This window comes from Pezoporus flaviventris, unplaced genomic scaffold (assembly GCF_033815535.1).
Source record: "Pezoporus flaviventris isolate CSIRO_AGI_PZ_B2104156 unplaced genomic scaffold, CSIRO_AGI_Pfla_v1 ptg000001l, whole genome shotgun sequence".
NCBI classification, from domain to species: domain Eukaryota; kingdom Metazoa; phylum Chordata; class Aves; order Psittaciformes; family Psittacidae; genus Pezoporus; species Pezoporus flaviventris.
In genome coordinates this window covers 64,112,351-64,125,683 of record NW_026892549.1, presented here as the reverse complement: position 1 = coordinate 64,125,683, position 13,333 = coordinate 64,112,351, and the positions used below count along the sequence as shown (strand labels likewise).

General features: G+C 40.9%; 2 protein-coding genes across 4 annotated transcripts in view; one reads left to right on the top strand and one right to left on the bottom strand.

Annotated features, from left to right (window-relative positions):
• Positions 1-13,333, top strand: part of LIMS2 (LIM zinc finger domain containing 2) — a 31,631-nt gene that overhangs the window by 10,777 nt on the left and 7,521 nt on the right. For all 3 annotated transcript variants that reach the window (XM_061462533.1, XM_061462542.1, XM_061462524.1), the window contains exons 2-5: positions 2,274-2,433; positions 3,237-3,303; positions 3,614-3,734; positions 12,811-12,960. In XM_061462533.1, the coding sequence (XP_061318517.1) occupies positions 2,274-2,433; positions 3,237-3,303; positions 3,614-3,734; positions 12,811-12,960 (498 nt within the window). The remainder of the gene's footprint in view (positions 1-2,273; positions 2,434-3,236; positions 3,304-3,613; positions 3,735-12,810; positions 12,961-13,333) is intronic.
• Positions 5,590-11,204, bottom strand: GPR17 (G protein-coupled receptor 17). Its single transcript, XM_061462556.1, has 2 exons — positions 10,756-11,204; positions 5,590-6,965 (listed from the first exon to the last, which is right to left on the bottom strand). Exon 2 carries the CDS (start codon positions 6,929-6,931, stop codon positions 5,897-5,899), a length of 1,035 nt encoding a protein of 344 aa, XP_061318540.1. The 5' UTR covers positions 6,932-6,965; positions 10,756-11,204; the 3' UTR covers positions 5,590-5,896.

The following is a 13,333-nucleotide window of genomic DNA, read 5'->3' as shown; positions in this document are numbered from 1 at the left end:
GCACTTGTGAGCTTACCCTATGTTTCATACAGGAACATGGCTGCAGTCGTTGCACATTGCCATTGGAATGGTGGCATCTCTGTTCTTTCAGAGTTCAGCCAACGGGGGAGTTGGTAGTTGCAGTGATGGGCTGTAGAGTGTTGTTAAAGTCCATTTGAAGAAAGGAAAAATCCTATGGGATTTTTAAAATGTTTATTTTATGTTACTAAAGCACGAGACCCCCAACATACACAACCTCAAATCATGCTTTGCTGTTCGTGTGTAGGGTGTAATACTCGCTGTTGTGTAGGAAACCATGAGACTCTGGAACACTGTTTGCCTGTTTCTTCTGCCATAACCCAAAGGAGCTTTTTTGCTGATGTTGACATGAGGTTTTCATTGTCATGGCTGTTGCCTAGCTCATGGCTTGGGATTCAGGCATCAAATTTTTCAAGAGGGAAAGAATACTTGATGGGGACGTTCTGTTTTCAAGTCCTGGTACCCCTCTGCATGATGTAACTGAAAGAGTAGCAACTGAAAACTAAGCCGATTAGGTCTCTTGGCTTTGCTGCAAACACTGATGGTTTTGTGTTTAACCTATGATCTCTGGTTTATGAAACTACGGAGTTTCCTGCTTGTCCATAAATCCATTCCCTTTCTGTTTGGGTTTTTTTTTTGAGCTCCTTCATACTGCAATAAAGAAACAAGTTGTAACAAATTTTTGCTAGATCAGTACTCCATCCTTGAAATTATTAGGAGCTTCCTTGGTCTTTACCACCCTTGGAATTGCAGGGGCAGAAAGAAAGTCTTATTTTTATGGAAGGGTCACTCAAGGTCACAGTGTAGGATGTTTGTACAGGCTGCAGATGTGATCCATTTGGCTCAGCTGGGCCAGCTGAAGTACAGGGCTGGTTTTGTTGCCTTGGGAGCATGAGGCTGCTGCCTGCACTTCTGCCTGCTCATTTTAGCTGTGCTCAGAGCACAAAACCCTGGGATACAAACGGTGTTTCTGCAAGGGTGCCTCTGAGCAGAGGAAAGAGAATCTTCTACTGGAACATGCTTATTGAATTACTGTTCTCTATGAAGAGGTGTGGAAGGTAGCATGTCAGGTTGTAGAATAACATTAACAATGGAAATTCACTTCAAAGTAGCTTTGAATATGAAAAGAAAGCAAAACCACTTTTAAACCAAGCCATCTTTCATTTTATACATTATGTACTTCAGGAAAGTACTACACAGATCTTTCTGAGATCTTTAACATGCTTGAAGTTATACTCCCAGTTATAAACCTGCTATCTTTTGAATCATAGACTCCAGAAGGTGGCCAGAAAGCGAAAAATAGAGTTCTTCTCTATATCTTAAAGTGAAACAATAGTGATTTTTTTATATTATTGGACAGTCTGGTGATTAAAAGAAAAACAGCATTGCAACAAGAAACTGACTCCTTAAAATTTTTCCTTCCCTGTTTGGCCATGCTGTGTATGATTTTAAAGCTGCATTCTGCTGGTATGTAGCGAACTTAAATTGCCATGACGGCAAGCATGAAAATATTGTGAAAGAGATTCATGTCATTCCACATTTTAGGGGCGACAGAGGAAATGACCTTTACGTGATTTGCAAGTGTGGCTTGGGTGTTCTTTAGCCTCACTTTCTGAGGAAATGGAGCTGATGCATTTGCCAAGCCAGCCAGAGTGACTTCTCTCTTTCCATACCTTGTTAACACTTGGACAATTTCAACTAATTTGTTGGGAAGACAGAGGCATTGTATGCAATTATTTTCTAATTAATTTTGTACACATGAATTGCTGGGTAGAAGGGAAAATGCCCTGTTAATCCCTGCAGTGAAAGGGAGACTGCAGTGGGATATCAGTGCTTATTACACATCAAAGAATCCTTGGAGGTGTACATCCTGAGAGTAGAAATTCCAAGAAGTCAGGATCATTGTGTTTGCTACTCTTGGAACTCCTGGTTTATTTAAAATGGTGGATATTTGCTATGAGCCACTAGCAGGATGACATAACAGGATGAAAGTCTGGGGAAGCAGCCAAAAGCGTGCAATGGGTAGGTCTGCTACTTGAGCTCATTCTGCCACGTGTGAGTAGCAAGGACATTATTTAGAGCTATGTCAGTGCTGAATTGACTCATTGGTCCTTGTTTATTGTAAAAGGGAGTTTAAAGCTGTGGAAAAGTGTGGGGGGAAGTTTCCCCAAGTTGGGGGAAACTTGGATGGTATCATTATACTCGTGTAATTGGCTGTGACACTGCTCATATTCTTACTCTTGTCTTTATTCCAGTAATATGTCTGATGCTCTCGCAAATGCAATATGTGAACGCTGCCAGGCTCGATTTGATCCTGCAGAGAAGATTGTCAACAGCAATGGGGAACTTTATCATGAAAATTGCTTTGTCTGTGCTCAGTGTTTCCGTCAGTTCCCAGATGGACTATTTTATGAGGTGAGATTGCATACTGTGTAAGAGAAGAGAAACAGCTACATTAAAATACAAGAAATTAGATGAAAATTCTGCCCATGATATGATTTTACATCTTTCTCACATGTTTAATTTCTTAGTCCTAAACCTTTGTTGCTATTTTTGGAGGGGCTTTGGACCTAGTTTCCCTGATTTTAATTCTTACACGTTCCTTCCTATACATCAGTAACAACAAAAACTGTATGCTTGCTTTTGGGGTAAGAGGAATTTCAAATGAAAATAGAAACTATTTGTTAATATTTCGTAAGGCAAAAGTGTTTTTTTGGTCTTTATTTTTAGACATTTTATACCCAACCTTTCCAAAATTGGTGGATCTATTGAAAAACAAGGTTGAAGTATTTTTACAGACTGTGTGCAAGCACACATTTTGAATAACACATTGGTTTAAATATGCTGCATTCTTAATTCGGCTTGAGTTTTAACCTCATGTAGGAGGAGAAGTTCTGAATTACATGAGTAATAGAAAATAAAGCAATAATGAAATTAAAGTCAACTCTAGGAAAAGGGCTTTGGAAACTTCAAGATTTTTACCATCTTGCAGTAGCACTGCTATTAATTTAGCAAATTGACCGCAAGGCCAAAGCCATATCTGGGTATATCCTTATGGAAATTCCTTAGGAGTTTAAGAACAGGTGAGGGGGAGCTAGAACTGCAAAACTTGACTTACCTTGACTTGATCATTTCAAAAGAAAATCATGCTGAACTGTCAAGACACGAGGGTAGTTCAGTTACTCATGAGGGCTCCTTCTGTCTTGTTTTTTTCCCAGTTTGAAGGTCGGAAGTACTGTGAACATGACTTTCAGATGCTGTTTGCTCCTTGCTGTGGGGAATGTGGTAAGATGTGGTGCAGGCCAGTACCGTGGGGTAACAGGTAGAGAGCTGTGCAAACCTCTTACCACTGCAGAGGTTATTTTAAAGAGCTCTGGAGTGAAACAAAGTGAGATACCAGCAGTGCTTTGAGGTATCCTGGTTGTGGGAGTAGTTGTTTTGTTTGTGGGGTTTTTGTTTTGGTTTATGTTGGTATTTTTCAAAGTTAGACTCTACTAGTTCTTGTGAAATTGAAGTGGAAGGATTATAAAGGGCAGTAGACTTTCAGGAAGACTGTTTTCTGCATATATCTCAAGGTGTTGCTTTCGTTTTGCAGGTGAGTTCATTATTGGGCGTGTTATCAAGGCAATGAACAACAACTGGCACCCAGAATGTTTCCGCTGTGAGCTCTGCGATGTAGCACTTGCTGACCTGGGTTTTGTGAGGAATGCTGGCAGGTAAGACAGAGCAGGAGCTCTGAAAGTTTAATCTGTTTGTTACTGATATGATGGTGAGATGCTGAGGGTGGTCAGTTAGTTGTACACTGGGAGGTAAAGCTTGAAAAGGTATAGAAGAAGCTTGAAGGAATAGCTTCATAGGAGACGAGAAATGGAATGAAGAACAGTGTTCTTCATCCAATGAAACATGTAGAAAGCAAAAGCTCGAATTTTATTACATAGTGCATGGGTTCTGGAAATTAAAGGGATTTCAGGCAAAAGGCTAAATAGCAAGTGAGTAAAAGGGATTGTGTGATCCTGGGCAGGCTATTTATGGAGTAAGCTGCTGAACAGGAAATCAAGTATAGCAAAAGAGTAAGAGAATAACATGAGGATTACAGGAAAGCCTGTTCCCCTGTTTTTCTGAAATAATTCATTTTATATATGGAAATATAAAAAAGAGTCTTAAAGGTTGATTAATGCATTTAATTAAGAAGTAAGAAAAAAAAACAACACTGCAGGGCACTTGTACAAAAGCATACCATGATAAGAAAATAAAACAATCCAGCAGTTAGCAGACACTGTTGCTCAATTCATAGTTAATTTCAGGCTTTCATATGTCTTGAGCAAAGTCTAGTAGTTTCCTAGAGATTATATTGTCACTAACTAAATGGTAAAAAAAGGGAAAGAAGGGCTATACACATCTACCCTGTCCAGCAGGGAGTCCTCTCAACTCTCTCTTCTCTTCCATCCTTCATACAACTTCCTTGAATTAGTTTCTGGAGTTGGACATAACTGATTTTCTTGTGACCCCTAAGCTTGTTAGAATGGGCTGTTGTGATAGCCCTGAGGGTGTTTTGGGAAGGCAGCCAGGATTGAAGCAGTTCAAGCAAGATAAAGCATATTTGATTTCATTGTTTGTGGACCAAATCTAAACAGGTAAGGAATTCATTCCCAAGAGCATTGAAAAGAGATATGCAAATGTATGTATCTGCACATAAAAAGTATAAATTACATTATTTCGTTTAATATTTATCTCCATAGCATAGAAGCTGTCTTCTAGGAAATAATATTGGAAACTTTTAGGTTCTTTTTCCTGCTTCTCATTGTACCTGGTCTTCCCTAGTGTGCCTGTCATTTCCAGGCATATTCGACTGGATACGATGTGTATCAGTGAGGATAGTTAAGATAATCCGTACTTTATCTGTAGTGAGGGAATAGCCTTGCTAGAGAAGTCACCAAAAAAAAAGTTCTAAAACACCTCAAAGATACAAATCTCTTCTGGGCAAAGTAGACTGAACTCCTTCATATGCTTCCTATTCACTTTTGCCATTTGGTTTCATGTTTTTATAATTCAGTATGTGGTTAAGATGAAGGCTGTATTCCTAAACAGCCCTTTTCAATTCTTTACTTTGGGGGTTACCTGGATATCTGATGTTTTGCTAGGAGCTACTTAAAAGAGGCAAAATACTAAAAGTTGTCCTACTTCTGCTTGCAGCTTTTAGACAATGGCAGAGGGTGGATAGGAAAGGCAGTGTGAAGTTTAGTGCTCAACTTGAGCTCTGAATGCTGAGAAGAAGTAAAAGACTTGTAAGTCCTGTCTTAATTCCAGTCCAGGTTGGGTGCAGTGCAGCATTTTGGTCTTTTTTTTTTTCCTTTCCACCATTTAGTGTCAATTTTCTGCATATGATGTTTAAGCGCTTTGAATTCAGAGACTTGAACACAGTGTGCAGGCATCCTATCCTTTCATCAAGGCAGGTTCGTTGCAGGAGTGTCTCAGGAGCTGGCACAGTATAAAATGTTAAGTAGGCTGTATGCGTTGTGCAGAGGAAGAGTTGTTGTGGATGCTTTGGGAGTTCAGTTTGGTTTGGTTTGGTTTGGTTTTAAATATATGAGTTTAATATCTTCTTTGCTTCCTTCCCTGTTCCTAAGTGTTGAGCCCTCAGTTTCACATCTTGGAAATCAGTAGAACTGTACGTGTGTTTGCAGTTTCAGTAAGACAAAACCACGCAACCTCTGTTGTCAGAGTGGTTCTTGCTAATTGCAGTCCCATAAAAACAACAGAACTTCCCTCCTCAAGGTGGGTTTGACTCCGGGTGTACTATCTCACTGCATACTTGCGCTCTCAGCTGGTTCTGGTAGAGTAGAGCATTCTTAAGTTGAAGCGGTGACAAGAGTTGTGTTCACAGTTCAGATTTAGCACTTAGTGAGCTTTCATTTGTCTTACCCTCGTATGTTTGAGGCAACATTGCAGTCTTTTTATCACAAAACAGATTGCACAAAGCCTCACGGAATTTCTCAGCTACAAAAAAATACATGACTGGGTCAAAGGCACCATTTAAACTTGTGAGGCAGGAAGTGATGCGGTTACTGAGGGCTAGAATACGCTGCGTTTCACAGGAAGTTTTGGTTCCGTTGTAATGGAGAATGTAAATGTAGCGATTGACGTGATAAGGTACAAAGCAAACCAGAAAGATCAGCAGGACCATGATGATCATTTTGATAGCTTTTTCCTTCAGGTGTTTCTCCACTCTGTTCCCACTCTTCAGACTTCGGATGATCAATAAGTAGCAAGTCACTGTAGTAACAAACGGGAAGGTGAATGCCACTGCTAAGGACACAAGGGCATGACGTGATGCCTTTTCTCTGTAGAGCTGCAGGCAGACAGTTGTATTTTCCATCTCAACTGTCTGCACACTGAGCAGCAGAGGTGCCATTGCAACCCCAACTATAACCCATAGAAAGGCACATGCCAAATGGGCATAAAGGGACCTCCGGAGCTTGATGGACTTCACAGGGTGCACAATGGCTAGGAAGCGGTCAACGCTGATACACATCAGGAAGTAGATACTGGCATACATGTTGAGGTAAAAAAGGAAGCCAGTGAGTCTGCATGGGATCTCACCAAATGGCCAGTGGTTACCAGAGAAATGGTACACCAGCCGGGTAGGAAGTACCAGCACAAAGGACAGGTCAGCCACAGCAAGATGCATCAGGAAGATGTTGGCAGGTGTGCCTGACTTCTGGTCCCAGATGAAGAGCCAAAGAGCAAGGGCATTGCCAGCAAAAGCCAGGATGAAATCCAGGAAGTAGAAAGTTGCAAAAAGGATGTTCTCAAGGTGTGTCTCTTTGCCACATTGCTCTGAGGTTTCCAAAGAGAAATTTGATGGATTTGAGCAGTTGAAGAGTAGGTTTGAGAGATCTGCTGGACCGTTCATTTTTCACAACAATTTTGAAGGGAAAAAACAAACTCTGCAAGAATTGAGACAGTATATTACAAAAGAGCCTGGTTTTGTGAAGAAAAACAGAAACAAGCCCCCAAAACACACCCAAAAAACCCACACATGGAAATAAGTGATGTCTACTGTTAGCTGATACTGGTATTCAATATGACAGGCCTGTCCGAGTTTAAAACCTTATATTAAAATTCTGAATACCTTCTGCTTAGATGCGTTTTTCAGACCTTAATTCCTGTTGAAGGAACCACAACAGGGAGCTAGCTATCTGATTATGAGCTTGTCTCCAACTTGGGCTGAGATGAATTAAATAAGAGAGTAGTGCAATGCTTATGCATCTGGTTAATGGAAGACTGGAAGTGGGTTCTGTATGTCTAGCTAGAAAGGATTTGCTATGTTTAATTTGAAAGCCTGATTCAGGCTAAAGAGCTCACAATGAGTCAGCTTTTCTGAGCACAGGTATCTGCTGTAAGGTGACCTAGCTTAGAATATCTGTTCTGTTCCTAGAAGAGCTGGAAGACAGGTCAGATATTGCTGTTATTAAAAAAGCCTGCAGGGTTCCTGAAAATCTCTGAGAATTATTATATATACAGGGGATATATATATCCCCTGTATTTAGGGCAATGCATCTAGTTCCAATATAGGAAGAAACTTTTCAGATGAGTAGCAGCATCTCATTTGAACAGCAGAAAGCACTGAACTGATTCAAAAATGATTATTAGTAATGCTCATGCTGTTGGTTACTTGTCAAAATACCATCCTTCCCTGCAGCTGATTCTTCTGTCCTCTCTTCCTCCCTCAAAAGCCTGAACTCCACTCTAGCTTATTCAGGGCCTTTTCCAAGTAGCAGCTCAGTTGTCTGCAGCCTCCTGAATAGCATCAATAGAAGGTGACAAGATTTTCTGGATACCTGCCCATGGCTTTCTATATATTCCTCCACTGTAGGTCTAGGTAGTGGGGAAATAGTCTGAGTTTCCAGCATCATCTCTGTTTATTGGATTCCTCAGAGGTGTTGCAGTATGTACAGAAGTACCTTCATTGTGCTCACCATTGCATTTTGTACTGGTTGACCATTTCTCCATAATATTGAATACATCTTTAAATATACCCATTTTCCTTGACAGATATAAAATTTTAAGGTGGTTCCTGACATTGTTAGGTCAAATTTTTAGTCTTGGGCAGAACCTGTGCTACATGCAGGGATCTTACATCATTAGACAGTTGATCCAAGGCATTACACAATGCATCCAGCTTCCCAGCAGTACTGATTCTTCAGATGTCTAAAAAAATTGGTGGCTAATTGAGAAACCTAAATGGGATTAAGGACAAACCCATCTATTGGAAAATGTAAACAAAATCCCAAGGTAATTGCCATCTTTTGTCTGGCTGCTGTTGCTTTCAGGTGGACAGAAAATTACAATAGCTGGAGATTAATCTGCTGGACCATCTGTGTTTAGTTCACAGTTGAAGAGACAAAAGCCAACAGAAGGGAGACTGAATGAAATTCAGAAACTGAAATGTCTTCACATGGCCACACAGGGTCCTTCTGACACCACACATTGCCTGGGTACTCTGCATGTTTATGGCACAAAAAGACTCTAGGTTTGAGAGTATGGGTACTCACTGCTTGCTGCCAGCTTCTTTGTAATCCTAGAGATGACAACAGATTATCATCTCATAATCACAAGAAGTGCAGGGAAGACTGTACAGCCCTTTTTTTCCAAGGGATGTTTTATCTGTAAAAGAATAGGTGTGAAATCTTGCTTTCATATATAAAAGGAAAATGCCCTGCTGCAGTTTTCCATGTGAATTTCCTTGGTTTGCAGAGGAGCCTGCATTTTTTGTTTCTAGTGTTTATTTGTCCCTTGCAGAGTAAAACATGCAAGTGTTTTTGAACACAAGACTTTGACGTTTGTATGTGGTAGTAATACACAAGTATGTATGTGACAGTATGTGTGTCACATACGCAAATGCTTGTCCTCCCTGGATGGAATTACTTTAAATATGTATTTTTGTCTTGCATGCCAAAGGAGGAATACAATGAGGCCATGCTTTTCTACTGGCTGTTAATTTGCACTGGTATCTCTCACCTGATGTTCTGGCAGCGTAGCCTCTTTTTTTTTTGTGTCAGGCACTTGGTTTAAGTATGCTTTTCATCTGTGAAAAATGCAATCATGTCATACATAGACACCTGTCAGTGCTCGGTGGTCTGATGGCTCTATACGTGATGGTGACACTGGTAATGCAGCTCAGACCAGCTGAAAAGGCAGAAGCAAGGGTTGTCTAACAGAGCAAATAGGAATGTCTCTTGTCTTAAGGATAATGATTTAAATCCTTTCAGGAAGCGAAGCAGTAAGCAGACATTTTCCCTGTTTACAAGCTAAATACTAGGGGTTTAGCAGCATGATACATTAAAACTATTTGAGCTCATTTCATGAGGAGGATCTCTGGGATTCAGATTCAGCAGAGTGTCAGTGCCAAGACTTGGAATAGCCAAGACTTAAAGGCTGAGAGTTCTGTCCCCAGTGATGGCAGCTTTGAGTCTGCCGTTGATACTTATCTGGACCTGTGGAAAGTCCTTTGCTATTACGTACAGTTCCATTTCCATTTTGCCTGGGCTTATCCTATCAATTTAAAATATATGTGTTTAATGTTTAGGTTTTTTCTTTGGTTTGTTATGCTTACAAAAAGCACTCAAAGTATTAGAAAGCTTCTTGTACTAGTCTGTGTGAATGCTAAGAGCAAACTAGAAACCTTCCCAAATGACCTGGAATGTGTAGTTTGTGCTAATCTATATGGTGCAAGAGGCTTTGATTCCACAGACAGAAAACTCCTTTAGAGATCTGGCTCACTGTCCAATAATTTCCACTTGGATTGCTCTTTTGGTGTTCTGTGAGTATTTAGTGATTTACGTATTGCTAAACAGGGCACTGTTCTGGAATGAGCCATTATCCCAGGCCTCCCAGGGCTGAGCTGTAATGTGGATGTTGCTGCTCATTTGAAATGACCTTATTTTATGCCCTGTTTCTCTTCTGCTCAGAAGCCAGCAAGATAACAACCCACTAGGCTGTCAGTACAGGCGCAATCTGATCACTCTTTCAGCAGATGCTCCATATATCATGAATGAAACAATTAATAAGGCAGAAGAAATACTTAGCTCATCACAAGTTAGTTACCTGGCTAGTTTGGAGCGTTTGTTATAATGCCCGCTGCAGATAAATTTGAACTATATATTTGAACTACTAAGTTTGTAGTGGATCTCAGAAATACCTGTACTTGCTCTCAGCCCGAACAGTTTCTGGTTTCGGGTGATGCTAGTTTGGGGGGGGGGGGGGGGGTATGGTTATTTTGTTGTATTTTATGATTATGTTTGTAGCGTCTTTGTCAAATGGCTTTCACTGGAAGTGCTCATTAAAAAGAGTCTACTTCTGACCGAAATTCTCCTGAAAAGCCACTCCTTCCCACCCTTCAGCTGAAATGCTTGTTTCTGTGAGCATCAAGGCAGTGTCAGAGAGCACTGGATGTACCTACCATACAGCTGTTAGCTTTCCTGGTACAAATGGATGTACCTTAGGTCCAGAAGTACCTAAAACAGCAAGGACCTTTTATGTTTTGGAGCAGTTATGTAAAGCAGAGCAAGGAAATTATTCTTTGAAGTTCAAAAAGGTTGCCGGTTCTTAGTTTCAGGCATTTCCAGTACATTCATTCACCTCTGCATGTGTCGTTCTATCTCACTGATATCAGCTAAAAGTAATGTTGTTAGGAAAGCTCTTTCATTATTCTGCTAACAGAAGTTTGTCTCTTACCTCGTTACAGTGCAGTCCTATGGGTGATGTATAGGATCCTTTTGGGGAAAATCTGAAGGAAATCCTGATGACAGCAAACCAAGTAGAAGCAGCAATAGTGAACCAAGATGATCCCAAAAGAGCATGCAGTTGCAGTGTTGCTGAGGGTGGAGAGGGGAGCCCCTCTATATAGCGTCCTTCTAGCTCTGATAGCGCATTATCAGCTCAGTCACACAACAGAGAAGGGGAGGGGATGCCCCAGCACTGAAGAGAAGTCTTTATCCCAGCTGAGCTCTTGGCACTGGGGTTGCTGCTGCTGTTACAGATATGAATATACTGTATGAATATACTGTATGAATATTTCAGTGTTCATGGTGCTACTAAAAGCTGCTACTGAACTCCCACCCGTGAACACAGACTTCTTGGAGTCCCTGATTATTTTAGGAGGGTGGAGAGTAGCATTGTTTGGGGGAAGTCTGGTATTAATAGACACAACAGGACATTTCAGAATGGGATAATTCCACCATGGTGGGAGTGGGGAGGGGGAGAGGGGTGGCTGCTATGGTAACAGCTTAGCCTGTCCAACACTTCCCTTTGCTTGCAATAGAGGAGGGTCTATGGGACAGCAGAGAGGATTTGTGTGCGGGGAGGGGTTGATAATGGTTTATCAGTGCAAATGGCTGAAGGCACCTTATTGAGCTGAATGAGAGGGGTCTCTTTCAGGACACTTGCTTCAGGGTCCCTATGTCCTGCCCTGTATAATTACTGTGCATTTGACAGCGGCGAATAAAATTGATGCCTTTATGCTGAGATGAGCACAGCTGCATGTTTCCTTATAATGGGGTGCTGTCTGCTTTTGCTGGACTCCGTCTGGGCTCACAGTAGTTCCAGCCCTGGAGAGAGACTCTTGCTGACAGGAGGATTCAGATTTGTAGAGAATAATAATGATACTTAGCACTTAGACAGGCGCCTGCCAGCTGAGGGTCATAAATGTTTGAGGTCTCACAACAACATCTGTGTTGTATTCTTATGCCCATTTTACAGATCTAAGGGTATGTGATTCATCACAGCAGAATTTTGGAAGGGGCCCTGCAAAGATCCCACTACTTCAGCCATAAATCTACCCTTTCCATTTGAACTTTCCCTTTTGTCTAGTGCCTTTTGAGAATGACCTGTAAATCTCTGTGTTTCACATAGTGATACCTTGAAAGGAATTAAGCAGGCTCGTCTGTTTTGTGACAAAGAACCCCACAGAAGTCATTCCTCTGTCATCTTCATTTTATCATAAACTCCTGCCAGCCTGCAGCATTGCAGTTAGAGGGGTAGGTAATAGGCAAGTAAACTGAACAGCTTCTCAGAGCTGCTAAATATTGAGCTAAAACTGGTGGATTCCATTAGCCTTTGCAGAAGTTTTTATGCCTTTGCCCTTTTTCTACCATAAATTTGGCTTTTCTACCTGTTCAAGGTTGCACTTGTAATATGTTCTAGAACATGTGATAGGAACACAGTTACATTTATTGCATAAAACTGCAAAACTGCCATCAGTTTGTCATTTTCTTTGGCTTGAGAATAAAATGAATTTGTAGGCAGAAGAGCTCATACTCAATGGTCTCTTATTTGTCCTAGCTATTGAAAACTAAGGAATCCAGCCATGGTAAAGGCATTCAAGCAATGTTGTTTTGGTTTGATATTTTTTTACTCTTTCACAGTGCTGTAATGCCTCTGTTATGGCTGAATCCCATAGTTAGTAATAGAGAGAGGGAATTGCCACCTTTCCTTGCCCACCTTTCAGAAAAGATGTAGAAGAAGTGGAAAGGATACCTAGAAGAATGACAGGTGATATTCCTTATGGGATATAAATCAGTGAATATTGGAAGAGTATTCTAATGAAATACATGCTCCATCCTCATGCTCTTTTCTGTACAGCTGGTGTGAATGACAGGATACTACACTGTTTAGTCTGACCTCAGAAGACACTCCTTCTGTTACATAAAGTACATCCTACAGCATACACTGTATGTTGTTTTAGGAAAAAGAATTTCTTCATATTTTCCTTTCCTTCCTGTGTCCAACTAGGCATCTGTGCAGGCCATGCCATAACCGTGAAAAAGCTAAGGGACTGGGCAAATACATCTGTCAGAAGTGCCACCTGATAATTGAGGAGCAGCCTCTGATGTTTCGGAATGATTCCTACCATCCGGATCACTTCAACTGCACCCACTGTGGGTATGTTCTCATAGCCTAAACTCTGACTAAAAAGGAGAGAGACAAACAGTAAGTCAAGCAGTGCAGTCCTTTCCAGGTTCTCAACTTAGCTGTTTCAACAGAAATTGCGTGAGGAGAAATCAAAAGGACTTTGGAAAGCCTACAGAGACTTCAGTTTTATTTTACCATTCAGTGTTCTTTTATCCTCAAATTGAGTGATGCTCTTTTACACTGAAAATGGAAATAGTTCCTTGGTATAAACTTACCTGAAAGGCTGTGTGCAGATTGCAGTAATAGTGTTGTCCAAAGGCAGCTGTGGACAAGCTATTCAGAATAGTTTCCCTTTGCATTCCTGGGTGCAAAAAAAAAAGAGGATTACTTGGTGAGATGTGTC

What these genes read in the sequence shown, in the direction of transcription:
- GPR17 (XM_061462556.1), bottom strand. Translation starts at nt 6,931, where the DNA reads ATGAACGGTCCAGCAGATCTCTCAAACCTACTCTTCAACTGCTCAAAT.